Source organism: Carcharhinus amblyrhynchos, chromosome 31 (genome assembly GCF_965287045.1).
Source record: "Carcharhinus amblyrhynchos chromosome 31, sCarAmb.v2.hapA, whole genome shotgun sequence".
Taxonomy (NCBI): Eukaryota; Metazoa; Chordata; class Chondrichthyes; order Carcharhiniformes; family Carcharhinidae; genus Carcharhinus; species Carcharhinus amblyrhynchos.
In genome coordinates this window covers 9,874,396-9,897,442 of record NC_137354.1, presented here as the reverse complement: position 1 = coordinate 9,897,442, position 23,047 = coordinate 9,874,396, and the positions used below count along the sequence as shown (strand labels likewise).

Here is a 23,047-nt window from a genome sequence, read left to right as displayed (position 1 = left end):
ACATCCCCAGAAGCAAGTTTTCATTTGGGATTTATGTTTGAATCCTTGCTACGTCTTACCTCATTACATTTCACAATTAACGCCTGAATTTAATATCAAGCTTGATTTCTTTTTACTGAGGAACTGTAAAGGGGCCTGAAGCATCGGACATGAAGCAGTACTTGGAACTGCTTGTTACTTTATTCGAAAAAAAAGTATTTTCTCTTGGTTCTGACATGATTCTGGGGATGTTCCAGAAGGCAGCACAATATATAGAGCTGTTTGTTGATGCGCAGATGTAGCACAGACACTGACATATCTTGAAGTTGTTCGGAAGTGCTCCCACGTGCCGACTCATCCCAGAACGATAATGCTGTCTGCTCTGCTTGAGAGTAAATATTTAGTAGCAATGTCTGGAGAGTATTTCAACACTTCATTAGCAGCAGCATCTAGTGAGTGCTGTAGGGTGAAACATTTCCAGAACTTGCCCTGTCATCCTGTATGAAACAAATCCATTCTCGAAAGTTGATGTTACTCATGTTGATTTGGTTCACTTCTTGCGCCACTGGAAGTTTGCACTAGTTACTTCCACTTTGACTTATCCGACAGTGATTTTATTCCAAGCTACAGTGGTATTGCCCCAGGCAGGACAGAGTGTGAGTTTGTTTCTATGATACCCAACGCCATGCCTTAAAATAGTGAGGAGCAGTGATGCGGTTGGGGTACCAAGCGGAAAGCAGAAGTTCCTCTGTACAATTTCACATTTGGCGACAACTCACTGAGACATGCCAAGGACCAGCCGGCTTGTGCTTTTGTGAGAGATGGAGATCCAGAGAGAATAAATTGAGGAGGTACAAAATTGCTTCTGAGAGAGAGGAAAAATGTGTACTGGACACAATCATGTTCATTGCGTAATTGTCCGTACCACTCACAAGCTTCGAGCAAACCCTTGTGATATTGTCATCTATTTTCTGTCTCTCCAGTTCTCTTACCCTTGCCTCACTCCCCTCAAGTCCTGATAGTAGAAGTGCAATTCCACAAGTATATCTACCACATAAAGTGGTAAATGCAGGGTCACTTTTAACATTTAAGAAAAACTTGGACGGGTTCACGGATGAGAGGGGTGTGGAGGGATATGGTCCAAGTGCAGGTCAGTGGGACTAGGCAAAAAATGGTTCGGCACAGACAAGAAGGGCCAAAAGGCCTGTTTCTGAGTTGTAATTTTCTATGGTTCTATTTCTATGGTTCTGTCTCACCCAATGAGGTAATATTTGTGCCTGAACCTTGGCACTTACTGTCTAACAATAGCAGCCTTCGGTACAACTCATCGCGCGGCACATAGTGTGACTTAAGTTCTACCCACAGTGCGACCCATTACAAAGTCCATATACCATATTAAAACCCATTTTACTATCCCTACTTTCAATCAGACCAAATTGCCTTCAATTATAGGATGATTATTGAACCTCTGCTGATTTGTTTATCATGACAGTTCCGTCTTTCTAATCCCTATTTCCCGTCCCTTTTCTGTTTTCCTTTCTCCCCAATACAAAACAACAAGTGTAGGCCCTTCAGAAATCTTGAGACTTTTAATTAGATCATGGCTGACCTAAACTTTGAGACCTATTCTCTTATTGAGACCTTAGCTCCACATCTCTGAATACCCTTACTGGACAAAAGAAAATCTACAGATCTCCATCTTTTGAGCTTCAACTAATCCCCAGCATAAAGTTTAATTTAAAGTTTATTTATTAGTGTCACAAGTAGGCTTACATTAACATTACAATGAAGTCAGTGTGAAAATCCCCGAGTCGCCACACTCCGACGCCTGTTCGGGTGCGCTAAATTTTTAGCACGGCCAACCCACCTAACCAACACGTCTTTTGGACTGTGGAAGGAAACCAGTGCACCCAGAGGAAACCCGTACAGACACGGGGAGAACATGCAAACTCCACACAGACAGTGACCCGAGGCCGGGAATCGAACCTGGGTCCCTGGTGCTGTGAGGCAGCAGTGCTAAACACTGTGCCATCCTGTGCTTTTGCTGAATGGGTTACATGAAGATGGTTGGGATGAGGCCTCTGTAAAGCAGAGGCTAGCTTGGCTGAATGAATGTAGAACAGGCGTAGGCCATTCAACTGTTTACTAAGCCACGGTTCTGTAATTTGAACCTGACAGCATTCAAAAGTTTCTAGCCATTTCAGAGGGCATTGACGTGAGTCACATGAAGGCCAGACTAGGTAAGGACAATAGATTCCCTGCCTTAAAAGATATTAGTGAATTAAATGGGCTTTTAGAACAATGATGGTTGTCACGGTTACCATTTCTGACATGAGCTTCATATTCCAGATTTATTAATTTAATTCAAGTTCCACATAGAACATAGAAAACTACAGCACAAATAGGCCCTTCAGCCCACAAGTTGCGCTGAACGTATCCCTACCTACTAGGCCTGCCTATAACCCTCAATCCCATTAAATCCCATGTACTCATCCAGCAGTCTCTTAAAAGACCCCAACGAGTTCACCTCCACCACCATAATTGCCATGGTGGGATTTGAACCCACATTCCAGAGAATTGGCATAAATTTCTGGATTACTAGTCCAGCAACATTGCCAATACACCACCAGCTCTATCTCCCCTTTAAAACACTGCAGACATTATTTATGAATTCACTTTGGACCCACTTGCAAACTAGTGACTCCAGTTCTGAATTCCTTATCTAGAAATGAGTTCAAGATTTTGCAGCAAGTGAAGAGAAAGTGAGAAGCAGAAAGAATAGACATGTGAGAAAGATGGAAGTTGAATTTTTAATGTTTCCTCCATTCTTAACGTTACAAAGCCAAAGCGTGGAGCAGACCAGGCAAACTGTTATCTTGCCTGCTCGAAAAAAAAATCAAATTGAATCCAATTCATGGTTCCCACAAAACAGACAAACAAGATCCAAGTTAACAAGAGAAACCATCGCACCTGATATTGGTCTTGATCTGACACTTGAACACTGATCTTGTTATTCCTGCCCTGATTGTACTGGCTTGTATGTCTGGTTAGGCTAGTATACAGGTGCAAGTAATTAGGCAAGCTAAAGAACGTCAACAGTTATTGTGAGGGGAATTGATTACAAAAATATGCGTAAGCAGTACAGGGCATTGGAGAGACGGCACCTGGAGTATTGCATACAGTATTGGTCTCCTTATTTAGAATCATAGAATCTCTATAGTGCAGAAGGAGACCATTTGGCCCATCAAACCTGTACCAACAACGGCTTCCCTCCACCCGCCAGACCCTATAACCCCATATATTTACTCCTGCTAATCCCCTGACACTAATGGGCAATTTATCATGGCCAATCCATCTAACCTGCACATCTTTGGACTATGGGAGGAAAATGGAGCACCCGGAGGAAACTCTCACAGATTCGGGGAGAACTTGCATACTCTGCACAGACAGTGACCCAAGCTGGGAATTGAATTCAGGTCGCTGGCGCTGTGAGGCAGCTGTGCTAACCACTGTGTCACCCTTAAGGAAATACGTAACTGCATTAAAACAGTTCAGAGAAGGTTTACTAGACTAATACCAGGAATGGGCAGGTTGTCTTATGAGGAAAGTTGGGAGAGGTTAGGTTTGTATCCAGTAGAGTTTAGTGGAGTAAGAAGTGACTTAATCAAAACCTTTGTAGATCTTGGGAGGTATTAACAGGGTGGATGTGGAGAGGATGTTTCCTCCAGTGGGAAAATCTAAAACTAGATTTTAAATTAAGGGGTCATTCATTTAAGACAGAGGTGAGAACTTTTTTCTTTGAGTCTCTGGAACCCTCAAAAGGCAGTGGAAGCAGAGTCTTTGAATATTATTAAGGTGGAGCTGGATAGATTCTTGATTAACAAGGGTGTGAAAGGTTATCTGAGGGTAGGCAGGAATGTGGAGTTGAGATTATAATCAGGTCAGCCATGAGTTTGTTGAACGGGGTGGAGATGCCAGCGTTGGACTGGGGTAAACGCAGTAAGAAGGTTCTTGCATGTTTGTACCTTGTCGAGAGGGGCCAAAAGGCCTACTCCTGCTCCTAATTTGCATGTTTGTGTGGTGAAATTCCCAGTTTATTGAGTATTGGGGATTCAGTGGATGATTGATTGCTTATCACAAAAGATAAGCGCAATAAATATAATTTGAAAATACATGTACGATAAACCGCGTGTGTTTTTGTGACACAGACTGAGGTTTAGCCTTTTAAGTTGCAAGTGAGCCATTTTGTTTCAACAGTCTGCCTGTTTAGCAGGGAGCCAGTTTGCACACACTCTGTTTCTCGGTGAATGTCAATTCGTTCTGCTGCTGGCAGCCCATGACGGGGAGAAAATTACAAGTGAAGATGAATAATTTATTGCCATTTCAGCTTAAGAGCACAATGCGTGCGTGAGCTAGTTTTACAGATGGTTTGTGGGGGTGGGGAGGGGCGGGGAGCAGGGGGGCAGCGGGTGGGAACTGGGTGGAGGGGGGGGAGATACAGTTAAATTGGCCTCTCAGGGAATGTTTAATTTTCTGACTCTGATTCTAATTCCATTTTCGACGACAGCCAGTTCCAGCCCAGAGCAAGTATTGCGCGGGATCTACAGAATCTGAAAACAAGAGGTTTCCTTTTCCTTAAAAAAAAGGAGAGAAATGGCCGGGGCAGGATATACCGCTTGCCCTGTCGCCAGCAACATCAAGCAGACACATCGTTTGTGTGTGCGTGCACACACAGATCGTTTTTCTCTCTCTCTCTGTTTCTCTCTCAAAATGGCCGGTTTATACCGTACAGAGAGCAGTCTAGGGGCCTGTGAGCTGTGGAAGCTGCAGTGTGTGTATGTTTTGACATGGCTGCCCGTTGTCTCAATGTGCACTTTGTTCCTCTCAGTAGCATTCTCAGCACTGCGCTCAATACAAAGCGGCTGTGCTCGACAGCAATGACATCTGCAGTGCAGCAATAGTATCAGGTGGGGTAAGAGAAAAAAAAAGACAAGGGCTGCTCGCAGTGAACACATTCGTAGTAGTGATCCATCTGATGTGATCGAATGCTTATTGGTAAATTCCTCCCCCCTCCCACTGTAAGTGAGGCTCCTTTTAGGTTTAAAGGTTTGCTGGGACTGCCACCTTGTGGCTATCCACAGGACCGGCACCACTTGATTCCCCAGAGGAAGACACAATGGAAGATTGAAGGCAACTTCAAAATTAAATATCAACCATGAGGGCCATCTAAACAGGTTCGAAAAATGTTTCAAAACTGTAGCCCTGGTTTTACTACAAAGAATGAATGACGGCAACATCTCAAATAGGAAACCTGATTTTTTTTTTTGTTTTAAGAATTTCACCTCTTTAGCACTGGATGATTCGCGATACCTCCATTTTCTGTCCAAGAGCAGTACAGCCATGCTGGGGAGCTACTGCTCGGTACCTGAGAGCTCAACAGTCATGCAGCGCCTTACTAAAGTACATTCAAGAGCATTGAGCTGAGTGTAAGAATCATACACAATGTATAGCACCGAAACAGGCCATTTGGCCCAACTGGTCCATGCTAATGCTTATATTCCACAATGGCCGTTCTACCCATCGAAACCCACCAAGTAACCCTCTAGTTGTTTCTCCCCCTAGTTGTTTCTCCCCCTAGTTGTTTCTCCCCCTAGTTGTTTCTCCCCCTAGTTGTTTCTCCCCCTAGTTGTTTCTCCCCCTAGTTGTTTCTCCCCCTAGTTGTTTCTCCCTCTAGTTGTTTCTCCCTCTAGTTTGTCTACCTTCCCCTTAAATATATCTATGCTCTTTGCTTTAGCTACTCCTGTAGATAGAGAGTGCTACATTCTAACTACTCTCTGTAAAGAGATTTCTCCTGAATTACATATTGGATATATTAGTGGCTATCTTAGGTTGATGATCCCTAAACTTGGTATCTGCCTGCCTCCTCCCCACCACACACGCACACACACACACACACACACACACACACACACACACACCTCTTGTTTGCGTTTCTGCTATCAGAAACCTTCTTACTTTTAAAGACCTCTATCTTTCAGGTCACCCCTTTGCCTTCACTTCTCTAGAGAAACAATGCTGTTCAAGTTTTTCCTGATGGTTAGAACCTCTCAGTTCCAATGTCATCCTTTGTCGCACCTTCTTGTGAACCTGGATGTTTCGGGGTGGGCACGAAATAGTCTTGCGAGGCTGATTAGGTAGGGGCTGATCCCACCTCTCTCACCTGACAGATCCACGGCTATGCTTTCTGGCAGCAGGCATCACTGGATTGTGGGCCGGAATCCCTGGTGGAAATCCAGTCTCTCCCTGGCGCGAGGGCTTGTGAGGCCACCCACTTACGCCGAATGAACTGGCACTGCCTTCACTCGGCTCTTGAGGTGCCCAGTGAAGCTGTAGGTGTGACAAAACGTCAGATGTACAAAAGCCCTTCTTTCACTTAACCGAAAGCAGCACTGACCATTCCACTGCGCAATCTGATGTACCACCTCTCAGTCTCTCTCTCTCTCTTCTCCCACCCGCCCCCCCATCCTCCGATATGTCATGTGTACTGTTTCCGATAAGTTCGAAAGAATCAGACATTTAGGCTTTGCTGAGTGTATATCTTGCATTTCTCCAAGTAGTTGACAAACTGTCATCGCATGACTGCAGTGCAGCAGTACAATGGGGCACTCCACATGTACATCCTCATAGCAGCTAGTTACTTCTTAATGAATAACATAACATCATATTCATTTGTAACAGTGGCGCAATGCGTAACACTGCTGCCAGGGATTGGGTTCAATATGCGGCTTGGGTCACTGTAGAGTTTGCACGTTCCCCCCGTCTCTGCATGGGTTTTCTCAGGGTGCTCCCGCACCATCCCACAGTCTGAAAGATGTGCAGGTTAGATGCATTGGCACTGCTAATTTCTCCCTCAGTGTACCCGAACAGGCGCCAGACTGAGGACTAGGGGACTTTCACAGTCACTTCATCGCAGTCTTAATGTAAGCCTGAATAAGTAAACTTAAATTTATTCGAGGACAGCGGTAATAAAGACAATGCTGAGGTTGTCCAATATTGAGGACATCCCTGCAAACTGCAGTGAGACAAATCTACCTGAGGAAGGAGCCCAAGCATGTGATTCTGTAGCTGAGCTCCCTCTGAAGACATTAGCACTTTAGTTAAATGCTCTGTGTCTCTGATCCTTCTTATTAGGCACTTGTGTTGAATGTGTTGGAATAAATAAAAAGCCAGAAAAGTACAGAGCAAAGCCACTCAAGCCATCAATAAATCCTTCAGCTTTATGTCAGAAATTTTGAACAGGCTTAGCAGGATTATTGGAAGTGTGTCCCAGATGAGTGTAAATTACCACCATTGTTCCACAGACATATTTTTATGTAAAATAACCATTACATGTAAAATGACAGTATGATGCGGGCAGGTCAGCTGCACAGGGATGGTGAATATTGTGTGCTGTCTGGTTGTTGATGCAGGAGCAAACAGTCCCAATGAGGAAGCCTCCATTTTGTCTGTTTCACAAATGATGACTTTTGATTTAGGTGGGCGATTCTCTAGTTCAATTGCAGCCTTGGGTGACTGTCTGTGGAGTTTACACATTCTCCCCATGTCTGTGTGGGTTTCCTCCGGGTGCTTTGATTTCCTCCCACAGATGTGCAGCTTAGGTGGATTGGCCATGTTAAATTGCCCTTTAGTGTCCCAAGATCTGTAGGTTGCGGGGGGTAAAGGGGATAAATATGTGGGATTTCAGGAATAGGGTTGGGGAAAAGGGCCTGGATATAAGATACTCTGTCAAAGAGTCATGGAGACTCCAAGGGCTGAATGGCCTCTTTCTGCACTGTGATAGGTTTCTATGATAGGTGTGTGTGTGTGTTTGGTTGACTCTGGATCTGCGCATGGTTGTATGTTTTAGTGTGTGACTGTGTCATTGTGTTTGCACGCATATATGTGCGTGTGATTGATAGAGCAGTAGCTATCCCCTGACAACCATCAAATATAATCCCAGCCGATCTTCACAATTAAAGACCTTAGTGTGTAAAAACTTTCAAACTTGTCACCACCAGTTCTTTTTGGAAGGGTAAGGTTCTTATGATGGTTCTTTTCTCTCTGCACAGCTCTCCTGTCATCGTGGTGCGAGGATTTAGGGCGACTCCTGTTACTGCGTCACCAGAAGAGCCGTCAGAACGACACCCCTGGTAAACTGCCCATGCAGCCACCAATGAACCCTATGAACTCCATGAAACCAACACTCCCTCCTGGACCCCACAGGTTAGTCACTGTAGCTTAGATTTTCTACAGTCACCTTTCCACCTGTCCGCAGAACTGATCTATAGCTTAAAACTGAGGGCCATTGCATTAAACACGAATAAAACTTCCTTACAGAGACATGCAGCAATGAGCTGCTCTTTGATAATTTCCCACAACAGTGTTTTAAAGGGTAATACATTGTATTCACGAGGATTGCATCAACTGTTGGTGATCTGATCCCAGAGACTGTTGGTGATCTTCTGATCTCTGAGGCTGTTTATGATCTGCTGATCTCTGGGGCTGTTTGTGATCTGCTGTTCCCCGGGACCACTGAAGATCTGCTGATCCCTGGGACTGTTGGTGATCTGTTGATCTCTACGACTATTGGTGATTTCCATATCTCTGGGATCACTGGAGATCTGCTGAGGTCTGGGGCTGTTGGTGACCTTCCAATTGCTGTGGTCAAACTTGGATCTCAGTGGTGCTAACATGCTTCATTGGCAGCTTTCAAAGTCAGAGTGAGTCGTACAGGGTTAGAAGGAAGAATGATATCTGTGCTTTGGGGATGTGTCCAGGCAGGTACTGTTTGCTGATGAAAATGGAGGGAGTGCGGAGTGTGACAGCTAAGTTGATGATATGCTGGGCGCAGGGAGGACTGTCAGTTTGCACTACTCTGAAAGTATATCCATTAACATAAACATTGCTGAGACTAGCTTTTTGGGATGTTGAGTTATGAAGCAACATTATTTGGTGAAGATTGTAAGATGGAATTGCCATTGTTAATTAGCTGGATGAGTCTGCTAATTTTTTATTAATGAAACTGGCAAAGCTTGGTCTATGGAGCTAATTCTGAATAATGCCTCCCGTTATTACTGCTGAACAGTTTCAGAAGAATGCATCTGAGGGTTTATTAAGTCTTTCAGAATTGTCCTTATATTCAGCTACCTGCCGTGCTGCATGAAATAACAGACTGGCTTCAGCCACCCTTTTGTTCTGGTCTCTTGTATCTCTGATAATCTGTGAAATGCAGAGTCAAACAAAATAAAACACCCCGTTCTGAGGAGGCTACACCTGTTATGTTTGATCAGAGAGATAGGCGATTGCAACCAGGCACACAGTAATGGAGATGTTTCATTTAACTTTGATGCTTTTAGATTTAGGGAAGTGAAACTCAGACCATTGTCCTCGCCTACTCACTATCCAGTGACGTGTGTGTGGGTGATTAATGGAGTATTTTATTACCCAAGTAATTAAACATGTTCCTGAAATGTATAATCTTCTTGCCAGCAGGTTCAGTTTTATTGTCCTTTTGTAGGTTGGAGCTGGCTGCTAGTTTGTAATGTTGTGTTTTCTTATTAGTAATTAATCTGGGAGTCATCTTTGAGTGGTGGTTGCACAGTGCTTCACTGACCCTTGTGACACAGGCAACTTCTTGTTGACTGGACAAAGTAACCTGAAGCTCCCAGTGGTCACAATTGGACGAGCCTTGATTGGTTTCATGTGTAGCCAAGGGGCCGAATGGGTCTTATTGTTGAATCAGGTGCACATTGTTCAATGTCGGGAGCCAATCAATTTTTCTGCATGACAGTTGAAATGTATGCCTTTCAGAGGCATTGTTCATATGGAGGATGGGATCTCACTATCTTGCCTGCCTCTGGCTTGTTCAGATTGCTGTTTTGCTCACTCCCTGAGATGTCAGGCGTGGTTCAGAGGTAACGTTCACACTTTAAACTCAGAAGATCGTAGGTTCAAGTTAGCGCCTAATTTGGCTGTCAGTTCGGTGGAGTACACCCTTGGCCCCTGTGTCCCCCCTAACTTCTGGTGGCTTTTCCCATACCACACTTTCCTCTTCTCTTCCACCAACCCCCATTCCTCAGAAGCACCATTGCTCTGCTGCCTGTCTCATTTTAATGTCACTCCCACAACTCTAGGTGTCACTGATGAGCCCCCTGACACTCCCCGAGTCCCTTCTTCCTTGCTGCAACCAATAACCTGTGGAGTTGGAAACTCACATTGGAAGTCACTGCTTCTCATTTACATCAACGACTTGAGTTTAGAAACCCAACACAAAGCGTGCAGGTGGTATAAAGTTAGGGTGGGCATCAAGCAGGTTATTCTGAAATTACAGAGCGTATTGGATGAGGTAAGCAGGTGAGAAGAACAGTGTAAATGATTTTATTACAGGTCAACTTCCCAGGTGGTACATGTAGGGGAAAAAAATGAAGCAACAAGTTTAGAATGGTGTTGAAATAACAACAGTGGAAGTCAAGAGAAAACTTGGAGGCTTAATAGGCAGGCACATTATGTCCAATCAAAGCAGAGCATCAGCGAACAAAACCAATAAAGGATGAATTAGAGTCAACACAGTGGACAATGCTCTGATCAGGCCTCACTTTAAATGTGATGCCTGTTTCTCATCACCAAGACACAGGGAGACAGACATTCAAGCATTCCCAGTATCTTTGAATTTATTCAATGCAGCATTAAAGGATTTGAAAATTCTGCATTCTCTCCTTTCCTTCTCTATGAACAGTATGTTTTGTCTGTATAGAGCGCAGGAAACAATACTTTTCATTACATGTTAATACATGTGACAATGATAAATCAACTCAAAAAATTTTTGATGTATAAGGGAGTCAAGGATTGGGTGGTAGGGGGCAGACAGAAAACTGGAGCTCAGATCACAAGTAGATTAGCCATGATCTTATCAAATAGCAGGGCAGGCTAAAGGGGCCAAATGGCCTACACCTGTCACTGAGTCCTATGTCCTAAAGCACCGGAGGCAGTGCAGAGAATGTAAATAGGTCTGATACCTTGTTTCACCAGTTTGACGAGGACCGACTGGAGAAATTTGAACTTTTTAGCCTGAAGAACGGGTATCTGACAGTTCATATTTCAGTGGAATCTTAAGATAGTTAAGCCAGTAGAGATGAATCTAGAATATTAACTGGCGAAAGGAGAACAGATTCAAACAAAAGAAAAGGTGAATGTATGACTGATGCCATGAAATTATTCACCACATGAGGAAGTGTAATGAACATATGGAATGAATATCCTGGGAGGGAGTGGAGACCAAATCCCTGGAATTGATTTAAGAACCAATTGAATGGGAGCCTTAAGGCTCATCCTGGACACCAAAATAGACCAAATTACCTTCACATCCAAAACTTGGTGTCAACTCATGAACCATTTTAAAGGCCATGATGTGGAGTTGCCGGCGTTGGACTGGGGTAGGTGTAGTAAGAGGTCTCACAACACCAGGTTAAGGTCCAACACGTTTGTTTGGTAGCACGAGCTTTTGGAGTGCTGCTCCTTCATCAGGTGACTGTATTTAACCATAACAGATGAATCAATATTTCTTTAATTGCTGTTCTTCTGCTACTGGTTCACTTTAAACACTCCCACTGCCTGAAATGCACCCCCTAGCATTCAACTGAGTGTGAAGACCTGTTAATATTGCTTCAGGAGGTCAGTACAGCAAACTTCAAAGTGTTATAAAGAATTTCAAAGGAAGCCAGCCATTTCCTGCTGTTTATTTTTTAACCCGGCTGTTCCAAGGATCCACCGCTATGCGAGAACTGTTTGCAACAATGAATCTCCAATTTGCCTCAGGCTGTGCCACTTCTGTTTGAACTCAGCAGTTTATTCAAACTGCTTAGCATATCTGTTCCGAATTCTGATCATGTATAACTGTAGGGAATGGTTTTGGGATGAGTGAGCAAGTTACCCTGCAGTAATTGTTCCTCTGTCTTTCTCTCTCCTGTGCAGCGATGGGTCATTCACCTATGACCCTGTCCCTTGGCAGCAAAATACGAGTCAGCCACCAGGGTCATTGTCAGTAGTTACAACAGTGTGGGGAGTCACCAACACATCACAAAGCCAGGTAATGTCAGTTCTATAATGTGTGTCTGCTGTAAGTTTACCATAAACTGAGGCAATCTTCATGGCAAATAATTAACTAAACTAGTTAAAAAGTCACTTATTACAATTGTTTGCAATGTGGTTGCATCAAGTTCTGGCAGCCTAGAACACCAGAGCAGCTGAACACCAACCAGTGGCGCAACTGCTATAAGCAGGTCGTGTAAAACAGGAAGGCTGGGGGCTTGACCTCCCTCTGGATTGAGTTTGTTCATCTCAGCCAGGTTAGCAGTGGAGATTCAGTTTCAGAGCTCACAGAGTGCACTCCTGCGCTGGAACAACAAGCCTGTGGATGTTTGGCACGGACAGGCTGGGAGCAGCTGCGAGGTCCGATGGCCTGCCAGTGGCTCGCTGGTCAGTCCACATGTGTGTCCTGAAACATTTCAATGCAGATCAAGAGGACATCACCCAGAGGCAAACCCGAAGTACTGTAGTAGTCACATGTAGGCCAAATCGGATGAGGATGGCAGATTTCTTTCCCTAAAGGACATCTCCAAACTGATTGAGGTTTTTTTTTACATCAGTTGATGATAGCTGCCATGGTCAGTTCAAGCTTTATTGATTGAATTTAAATTCCAATGGTTGCCGTAGTGGGATTTGAACACATATCCCCAGAGCATTCACCTGGGCTTCTGGATTATGGTGTGGAGATGCCGGTGTTGGACTGGGGTAAACACAGTAAGAGGTCTGACAACACCAGGTTTAAGTCCAACCAATTTATTTGATAGTAAACTCACAAGCTTTCGGGGTTTGCCCCTTCGTCCAGTGCAATTACCATTATGCCACTGATCTTCATCTATGTCACCACTCTTGCACAGAACTGAATGCTTTACTGTCTCACTTTCCAGTGCCTTTTAATACAGTTACTTTCTCATCCTGTAAGCAGGTGCTGGGAAATCCAATGGCAAATGCCAGTAACCCCATGACTCCCGGGGGCAACCCAATGGGCTCTGGGATGTCAGCAAACAATCCTGGAATCAACTCGCCTCAGTTTGCCAGTCAGCAGCAGCAGTTCTCAGCGGGCAAGGGTGGTTCCAACCAAGCATACATGCAGCAGGGCATGTACGGGCGACCAAACTACCCTGGAAGTGGCAACTTTGGGAGCAGGTAAAGCCCACACTGTTGGTGACTCAGCACGATTCTGGGGGAGCGCACACAAGACCAAGCCAGCAGAAATAAATGGTCACTTGAACAATGGGAGCATGTAGAGATGGCTGAAAATAATTTAATCAGTGACACTGAGGGGATTTGTACTTACATTTCTGAACATTCCAGCTGGTACAATTTTCATGTGACCCGCCACTGCTGTTTCACTTTTTTGGGAGGCTAATATGTTTTTATTTGGGAGTGTTGGTTGAAAATATCCAAGTCAGGCTCAATGCCTCATCTGCTTTATTGTACAGCTAACTGGGTGAGCTTCTAACAACAAGTGGGTGTTTCCCAGACCACTTGACATTGGCCTGACTGGCATTGTGTGCCAGGTGTGTCCCTGGTCCAACCTGTTCCTTCTCCTACCTTCTCTCTAAAAACTCCAAAACCTTCACTCCTTGCTTCCACTGTATGTGTTCAGGACCCGATTTAGTTCTTTGAAGGCAACCTTCTCTGCTCTCCCTCCCTGGTGGGCAACGTGCCATTCTGTGGCTAAGGAAGCAACTCCTTCACTGTGAGGCACTGAAAAGTGCGCATTCCTCACCCTTCTTCCAAGAAAGAATGCGCAGATCTACATTCACTACCTCCTCACATATGGGGGAATTTCAAGCATTAACCTCTGCCTTTTCACTTTGTGCGTGGCAGGGTGCACCCCCCAACATTATTCCTGTCTAACAATGCTCGTACAGTTTAGTGTTGTGGCGCGATGGCACAGTGGTTAGTGCTGCTGCCTTGCATCGCCAGGTTTGATCCCTGGCTTGCATCATTGTCTGTGCAGAGTCTGCATGTTCTCCCCGGGTCTGCGTGGATTTCCTCCTCAAGTTCAAAGATGTGCGGGCTAGGTGGACTGACCGTGCTAAATTGCCAGTTTGTGTCAGAGGGATTAACTGAAGTAAATGCATGGGGGTTGTGAGGATAGGGACTGGCTGGGATTGTGGTCAGTGCAGACTCGATGGGCCGAATGGTCTCCTGCACTTTTGGATTCTCGCTTTGAACCTGCAGAGAGAGAAGTGAAATAATATCTGTGTCTGATGACTTGAGTTCTGCTTATTTTTACCTGCTATTGAGAGAGATGATGCCCAACTGTATGTTGTTTCTCTTCCAGTTACCCTGGTGGTCCCAATGCTCCTGGCTCCATGGGCATTCCTCCGCACAGCAGGCCACCAACGGATTTTACCCAGCCAGCCGCCGCAGCAGCAGCAGCAGCAGTTGCAGCTGCCGCAGCAACAGCGACAGCAACCGCCACTGCCACAGTGGCTGCCCTGCAAGAGAAACAGAACCAGGAGATGAACCAGTATGGCCCGGTAAGAAACCAGCTCTTGGCCAGCACTTGTGGATCCATTAGTTGAGTGTCTTAACAGTCGTAGTATTGCAATGTGCCACTACAGTGGTTTACTGGCACTTTGAAAGAAAGAACTTGCATTGACATCTCAAGTGCTTTAGTCAACCCTCTTATATTGTAGTCACTTCAAGGAGATTTCTTCACCCAAAGAAAAGTTATAATGTGAAATTCTCTCCAAAAGGCAAACAGCTTGAATGCATTCAAGTAGAGGCTAAATGAGGGAAACAGGAATAGAGGAATAGGTTTTATTTATTCATTCACAGGATGTGCACTCTAATGGCAGGGCGGGAGGATGCACCATGGTGGCACAGTGGTTAGCACTACTGCTTCACAGCGCCAGGGACCTGGGTTCGATTCCCAGCTTGGGTCACTGTCTGCGGAGTCTGCACGTTCTCCCTATGTCTACGTGAGTTTCCTCCGGGTGCTCCGATTTCCTCCCACAGTCCAAAAGACGTGCTGATTAGATGCATTGGCCATACTAAATTCTCCCTCAGTGTACCTGAACGGGTGCCGGAGTGTGGTGACTAGGGGATTTTCACAGTAACTTCATTGCAGTGTTAATGTAAGCCTACTTGTGACATTGATGAATAAACTTTAAACTAATTGTACAGTCTAATTGCTCCTGGAAAGGTGCTGGGAATATACCTACAAATGAGCAGCTTGCTAAACAATTTCATACTGCGGGCATGGAATCACATATAGACCAGGCCAGGAGAGCAGACCTCGCTCTCCAAGAGCATTACTGAACCCAGTGGGTTTTTCCTGGGTCACCATTACTAATACTAGCTTTTTATTTCTGATTCATTTAATTCCTCAACTGTTGTAGTGGGATTGAAACTCATATCTCCAGTTCGTTATTCCAGGCCTCTGCATTACAAGTCTGATTTTATAACCACCATATTAACCATCCTCTTATATATTGTTGATAGAACTGGGGAGACCTGTCTAGGACATCAACACCAACATTGCCCTGTTGGGACAAATGTCATATGGTGCTCTGGTTTCTTCCCACAGTCCAAAGATGTGCAGGTTAAGTGGATTGGTCATGCTAAATGCACACGGTTACAGGGAGAGGGTGGAGGAGTGGGATGCTTTTTTGAAGAGTCAGTGCAGACTCGATGGGCTGAATGGCTTCTTTCTACACTGTAGGGTTTTTATGGTTCTGTGGTAAGTAAAGGAAAATGATCAAACTGATGTATAATGTTGCTCATGGTGGGCATTCTATTCCAATTCCTCTGGTGTCATCTGTTTGTGGAAGGCTTTAAATGGGCAGATACAATATACTCCCATCCCAAGGGCAAGTCGCACATTGGACTGTGCTGTGATTTGGATTTGTACCACAGTTACTGCAGCCACTCCATAGGATACACACCGCATTTTAGTTCCAATCCGAGTATTTCCTGCTTCCGTCTCAAATGTTGTTTCTTCTCTGTTGCAGATGGGTCCAGCACAGGCTTACAACAGTCAGTTTATGAGCCAGCAGGGTGGACGGGGCCCATCGAACATGCAGGGCAATATGAACCCAGGAGGGATGGGCAGTGGAATGACTCCATCCAGCATGAGTGGGCCACCCATGCCCATCAACCAGCCCAGACCACCAGGGATGAATCCGGTATTTGCATCCCACAGCCAGAGGGTGAGCCAGCAGGGGTACCCTGGCCCAAGATCATCACAGCCAATGCCCATGCAGGGAGTGAAAAGGCCTTATCCTGGCGAGGTGAGTGAAACCGAGGTACATACCTGATGAGCGACAAGCATTTCTATTTCCAGAAAGCCAGGTGGTGAAGGACAGAACTGGAGCCTAATCTTTACATACCGTATAAACATTAATTTAGAGCCACGTGTTATAAACATGTGTCTCAAGACTCAACAACAACAATTGTCAGTCTTTTCCTATTTATAGGAACACAGTTGATTCCCCAGTTAATGCCCACCACCTGAATACATTTAAACACTTATTAATGGACAATTAACATTGTGCACTAGTGATGCAGAACTTCAAAACATCTCTAACAGATGAATTAAAATTGAATGTGTTTGTGTTTATTAATGCTCAACAATGCATGCATCATTTACTCTGACCTTTTCAATCATTGAAATGATCCATAAATATGCCTTTGAGTACATGTTTTAAACAATCCTGTTTTTCCTTTTCATCACCACTCCCCTCCATTTGAACTTATTCATTTCTTGTCTCCTCTTCCCCCCCCCACCCCACACTAAAGCAGTCCATGCCCATGTACAATAAACCTTCAACAATATTCAGGCTTGGGTTGACGAGTAGCAAGTAACATTTGTGTCACACAAGTGCCAGGTAATGACAGTCTCCAGCAAGAGAGAATCTAACTGCTGTCCCTTGACATTCGATGGTATTACAGTTGCTGAATCCCCCACCATCTACATCATGGGAGGTTACCATTGACCAGAAACTGAATTGGACTTGCCCTATAAATAATGTAGCTAAAAGAGCAGGTCAGAGCCTGGAAAATCTGCAGTGAGTAACTCACCTCCAAATTCCCCAAAGTCAACATCTACAAGGCACAAGTCAGGAGTGTGATGGAACACTCTCCACTTGCTTGGATGAGTGCAGCTCCAGCAACACTCAAGAAGCTCAATATCATCCAGGACAAAGCAGTCTGCTTCATTGACACCCTATTCATCATCTTTAATTTTCACTCCCTCTAACATCACACATTGGCAGCAATGTGTAGCATCTATAAGATGCGCTACAGTAACTCACCCAGGCCCCATTCAGCTGCACCTTGCAAATCTACAATTTCTATCATGCAGAAAGACAAGAGCAGCTGACAAATGGGAACACCACCACCTGCAAGTTCCCCTCCAAGCCACACACCGTGCTGGCTTCAAAACAGTTTGTGAACTGAAATCCCACTCATCTGATGAAGGAGAAGCAGTCCGGAAGCTAGTAGCTTGTGCTACCAAATAAATCTGTTGGACTTTAACCTGATGTTCTGAGACTTCTTACTGTGTTTACCCCAGTCCAACGGCGCGGCATTTCCACATCTTGGAAATAGATTGCCATTCCTCCATTGTCACTGGGTTTTAGTCCCTCACGAACAGCAATCTAGGTCCATAGCGACTACAGCAATTCAAAAACATGGCTCACCACCACCTTCTTGAGGCCAATTAGGATTGGGGAAATAAATGCTCTGACACCTTTTGGAAGAATAAAAAAAATTGCTTCCTTTCGGTCATCGCGTACTCCACTAAGTTTCAGAGTTCACAAGCCATACTGACAGTTCGCACTAGGCAGTCAGTATCGAAACACTCGCCTCGTTATAAGCGGCCATTGTTGGCTTTCTTCAGTCTGACTTAAAACAGCTTGTTGCTCATCAACGCTGACTTTGCGCTCATGAAAACTATAAGAAGATTTGTATTTTGCAGCCAAGTTATGGAGCGCAGCAGTACGGACCAAGCAGCCAGTTTGCCAATCAGCCTGGCCAGTATCCAACAGGGAACCCCCAAAGGCCCATCACATCGCCCAGTTACCCTGGTCAGAGGATGCCAGGCCAACAGAACACTGGCCAGTACCACCCACCTCCAGTCAACATGGCCCAGTACTACAAGGTAAATGCAACAGCTTGCACATTTATATTTGGTATATTTCGGTGGTTGATCGGAATTGACTCTTACCTCAAGGAGTTGAATTGACTGCTGCCATTCTTTTGTTTTTCCACATCCTCCCCTCCCCTTAACTTCAACAGACGGAGCAGTTTAATGGACAGAACAGCAGTTTTGCTGGGAGCGGTTATACTTACAGTCAAAGTAGTCTGAATGGGGTAAGTTCTCGAGGCAGAAAAGCTTCTTCCCCCCCGCCCCCCCATCTCTTGTTACACGTCTTCTGAAGTTCAGCCACATGCCTAACACTACAGCGGTGTTGCATTTTCTTTCATCTCTTTCACAATAATGGTTTTCACTGCTTATTTTCTGTACAGTTTTGTTGTAAACCAATCCGGGTGGTTGGTGAGGGAGGGAACAGGGTAAATGGTGCAACTTTGAACAGAACAAAATACTTTGGTTTTTTATCAGTTGCTTGCAATCAAGAGTTAGCGTGTCTCTGCAAGTTATTTAATTGGGCAAAATTTGACATGACAAACTCCCCAGCTTCCATTGTCTGCCAGGGTTTGTATTTGGACCTGTGCCTGGATTAGGGCAGAGGCAAAATCAGTCAGGATTCCACCCCTTCCGTTTGTTGTTGAATGGCTCTTGCTGGAAGTAGTGTAAGTGGCTGGATTGGAATATCCCCCTCAGCCACAAAGAGGTTATACTGGCTATTGGGATTGGAGTGAGGGTTTGCTGAATGTAACTTTCCCCCACTCTCCCCCTCCCCCCACAACCCCAAACACCCCACCCCACCATCCAGTGGAAATTAGTCCAGGACGGGATTGGGGGCATTCAAAAGAGGAGAATGACCACCTGCTTTTCTGCCATATTTTAACCAGTCAGTGAGGGGGCCAACCAAAGGAAAGCAGTAGCTGTGTCCTCAGAATATATCAGGTATCCATCTGCTAATTTCAGGCAAAGATGGGTAGAGGAGCAGGGAAAAGCTTTTCCAAGAGTCCAAGCTATCAGAAGGGGGATTGCGGGCTGATGAAACCCAGGCCAGTTTTTAATTTTAACACAGGGCAGGGATGCTTTTCTGAGCCCAATTTCACTAAATCCCATTGGTCTCAGGCTGTCCGCAATCTTCCTAATTGGATTATTATGGTAATTGGGCCTAACCAGACTTGTAATCCAGAGTGCACCATCACTAATTCCTCTTCTCCCTGCCTCCCTACAACCATCCAATCGAGATCACAGCCTCACTATCTATCAGATGTGTGAAGCATGGTCACTTGGTTACGGTACAATGGCTGCTGGAACCTGGGGAGGTATTCCATCAACAATGAGCTCATCCAGCAGAGTAAGTGTGATGGGGGTCAGGGGACATTTGGGAGGGGGGGGGGTGATTTTAACAGAGTGCATGGAGTGAGCCCTCTTCATTAAAGGTTCCATCCTCCTTTCATTAGGAGATGTTGTGAGTTTTGTTGCTGCAACATGACACTACTCACTTCACAGATATTTGTTACAAGAACAGTTTAACAGTTAAGTTCAAAGATAGTTGAAAATGCTGAACCGCTTTTTTTTGCTGTTGTTGCACGTTCGGTGCATTGAGACTTGCTGTTTTTTTTAGAATCTGAGATGAGGATTTTGCTAACCGACTTCCCAGTCTCCCAGTTTTCACCCTAAATTAGACCCAGTGGACCTGGGAATATTCCCTTTTGGAATTTTGACAGTGATTTGTGAAATACTGGCCACTGAGAATTGCAGTAAACAGCAAGCTGTGTCAGTCCAGCCTCTCTCTCTCTCTCTCCCCGACTGCCCCACCCATTCTCTGTAGGTGCAATCACATATCACCACAACTCCCATTTAAAAGCATGTTACATGCGTATAAAGGATATGCAGTCGTGATGGATAAACTCACTATTTCTTTTCTCATTGCGACTTTATTTTCATCTGGTAGGTTGCATGTACACATGAAAGCGAACTAAAATTTTCTATGAATGCAATCTGACAATATTTTGAGTCTTTGCATGTTTATGTAAGTATCCCATTGCATCACTTGGGGGCATATTTGTCCCACGGCTTGTTGAAGCTCGCAGGTAGGTACAGAGTGTCTCTGTATATTTCTTGTCACGTTTCCTACTGATCACGGTTGATAGTGTTTTTATTTTAACGTTTTGCATGCCATTGTTGCATCTGTCCTCTGGCATGTTTCATCCATTAACTGGAGTTCCACTGTGGGGACCAACCAGCCTTGTAAACAAATCTGTCACTTAAATGGGCGTTAGTCACTGAGCTCCAGTGACTTAGCACAGTGGTTTGAGCAATTTGTGAAATCAGAAATGAACCAATGGAGAGGGGAAGGATAGAATTGAAAGAGGGAACAGATAACATTGTATCTGTTCTATAATGTTGGTCTTTCATATATAATTGCTCTGCATGTGTTGGACTTTTATTCCTAGATATGTGTCATTGTTACTAAAATTGTCTCAGTGTGTGTGATTGGTTCACAGTATTTTGGACACTTATTTGGGTCTAGTTGTATTACTGGTACTTTTTTGCACCAGGGCTAAAATTCTCTGAATTTAATCCTTTCCTTCTGTCTTGGTGGGCCCCATAGTTCAGATGCCAGATTCATAGTCATCCCTTTTTCAGTTGAGGCACAGTTTTCTCTTTGCACCAAATTCCAGCATTTCTAACCTCTGAACCCCCTCACCTGTAAGTGCCCAATGATGGCCGCACCCTTCGGGGTGAGGGAGGAGGGGGTTGACCGCCCCTTTCACCAGCACAACTCTTAAAGCAACCCTCTGACTTTGTATGCGGGAAAGCACCATTGACTCTGTGTGGGCTGTTCAAACGAGAGGTCTCCTGATGCTGTGTGGTTATCAGTGCCTTCTCAGTGTTGCAGCATATATTTCAATAGGTTATGTCACATGAGGAAAGCAATGCTTTTGCTTTAACTATGGAATAACAATGTTGAGTTAGCAAATTTTTACAGTACAGTAAACCTGCCAATTCTGTTTTTTATTACTAATGAACACACTAATTGGAAACGTCCCATCCTCTACTGATCGCTGACTGCCTGACTAGTGTCCTCTCTGTCTCTGCATCACAAATGCTGGGAGTGGAAAAGAAACCAAAGTAAGATTACATTGTTCTTACTGATTCTACTCCACACATTTAAAAAAAAACATTTTTTTTTGTTAATTAAGCAAATTGACAGCTGATATCTGTTCACTTACATAGCTGACATTTTACAAGACCACATACTATCTGAATGCTAATATTTCTGGCAGAGCCTGTTGAGAGTTGTCTTCTCAGATGTGAGCTTACAGTTGCGAAATGTACGCGAAGATTGAAGGTCTTAGAGGAGGACGCTGGGTTAAAGCAAGCAGGAGTGACTGTGAGGGAAATCAGGAGGACATGACTGGGTTGGGGGGGGCACTGGATTAAAAAGCTTTGACGATTGTACAAGGGAAGACTGAGGGAGGCAAGTAGTTTCAGGCTTCAGGCATCATGCTAACGGTGGACTTGAGATGGTGTGCCAAATGTCAAGGATGTAGCAAAGAGGAAAAGCCGGTAGGACAACAGGCTTAAAGCTTACGAGAAACAATGAAAAGTTCAGAGTTGGAGCAAAATTGAGAAATGCAAACATTAAAAAAGATTTGCTTTGTAAAGAATGGTGGAACAGTGTGAATCATTGAACCAGATAAAAATGATTGCATTTTATTTATTTTTTTAAGTGTTCCACCACCCGCCCCTGCTCTCTGCCTGCCCCACCCATATGTTACAAAGATAAAGCCATTCAACTGAAACAAAGCTAAACACTGCTGGCCCCTAGAAGTCTCCTGTTCCATACAGAAATAGTTGAAAGCCCACTTTTGAGAGCTATCAGCAGTGCTTTGAGACAGGTCATCGCATTATCCAATTCCCAGGCAGTGAGAGTTTCCTTGCTCCGCAACAGTTCTTCATTACAACTGACCTGCTATGAAAGGAGTGTGATTAATGGGGATGGGCTTCTTTTTATGACAGATTGCGTTGTTAGATTCCAGTATCCATAGGTCAGTTCTGATTGTTCAAAGGGATAAAGGGGTGGTTTCATTTCTACCGGCTTCCCCCAATTAAAGGTGCTTGCTCAGAAGACTGAATAAAAATTCACCGTTGAGAAGATTTTGGGAACGGTGCAAACATTCTACCATAGTTTCAATGGATTAAAAGTTATTAATGTCTGTTGCATGATGCGGTTTTGAATTGGAATCACCATGGATCTGATGCATGACAATGCATGTGATTTCTGTGACGAACTCAATACAATCACCACTTCTTCTTTCTTTTAGCCTCCAAGGTCTGTGGCAAGTTATCCTCATTCTCCTGTGCCAGGAAATCCCACTCCACCTATGACTCCAGGAAGCAGTATTCCACCATACCTGTCTCCTAACCAGGATGTGAAGCCGCCATTCCCACCGGATATCAAACCCAATCTCAGCTCCTTGCCTCCGCCACCTCCAAGTGAGTCGGGTGACAAAAAAGTTTTTAAAATTTGGATCATTTCTTGACGTAGTACAGGGTCCAACTCTTCAAATCGCCGCTTCTTACTTTGTAGGTCTGTCCCGCAGAATGGTCAACCATTCTAAAAAGGGCTTTCTGCTTGCGCACATAAAATGATTATAAGTGCTGCCTGATTATTCTTAGCTGTGCAGTGACTCAAAAACATGGAAAAACTCATGATCAGAAAGGTAGCTGTCATAAGTGGATCCCCATCTCTCACTGTCAATTTTGCAAAAGGGACAGCAGAATTTCCACTATTTCAGCAGAACTTACTTATTTCATAGTAACTTCATTGCAATGTTAATG

At 44.5% G+C, this 23,047-nt stretch overlaps 1 protein-coding gene across 12 annotated transcripts in view; it reads left to right on the top strand.

The window, feature by feature from the left end:
* Positions 1-23,047, top strand: part of zmiz1a (zinc finger, MIZ-type containing 1a) — a 407,283-nt gene that overhangs the window by 358,297 nt on the left and 25,939 nt on the right. For 7 of the 12 annotated variants that reach the window (XM_080215830.1, XM_080215836.1, XM_080215827.1 and 4 more), the window contains 9 exons: positions 8,088-8,241; positions 11,989-12,103; positions 13,022-13,245; positions 14,393-14,591; positions 16,068-16,346; positions 18,035-18,217; positions 18,355-18,429; positions 21,284-21,334; positions 22,531-22,702. In XM_080215830.1, coding sequence (XP_080071956.1) covers positions 8,088-8,241; positions 11,989-12,103; positions 13,022-13,245; positions 14,393-14,591; positions 16,068-16,346; positions 18,035-18,217; positions 18,355-18,429; positions 21,284-21,334; positions 22,531-22,702 — 1,452 coding nt within the window. The remainder of the gene's footprint in view (positions 1-8,087; positions 8,242-11,988; positions 12,104-13,021; positions 13,246-14,392; positions 14,592-16,067; positions 16,347-18,034; positions 18,218-18,354; positions 18,430-21,283; positions 21,335-22,530; positions 22,703-23,047) is intronic. The other 5 variants (XM_080215834.1, XM_080215832.1, XM_080215829.1 and 2 more) reach the window with 4 other exon arrangements.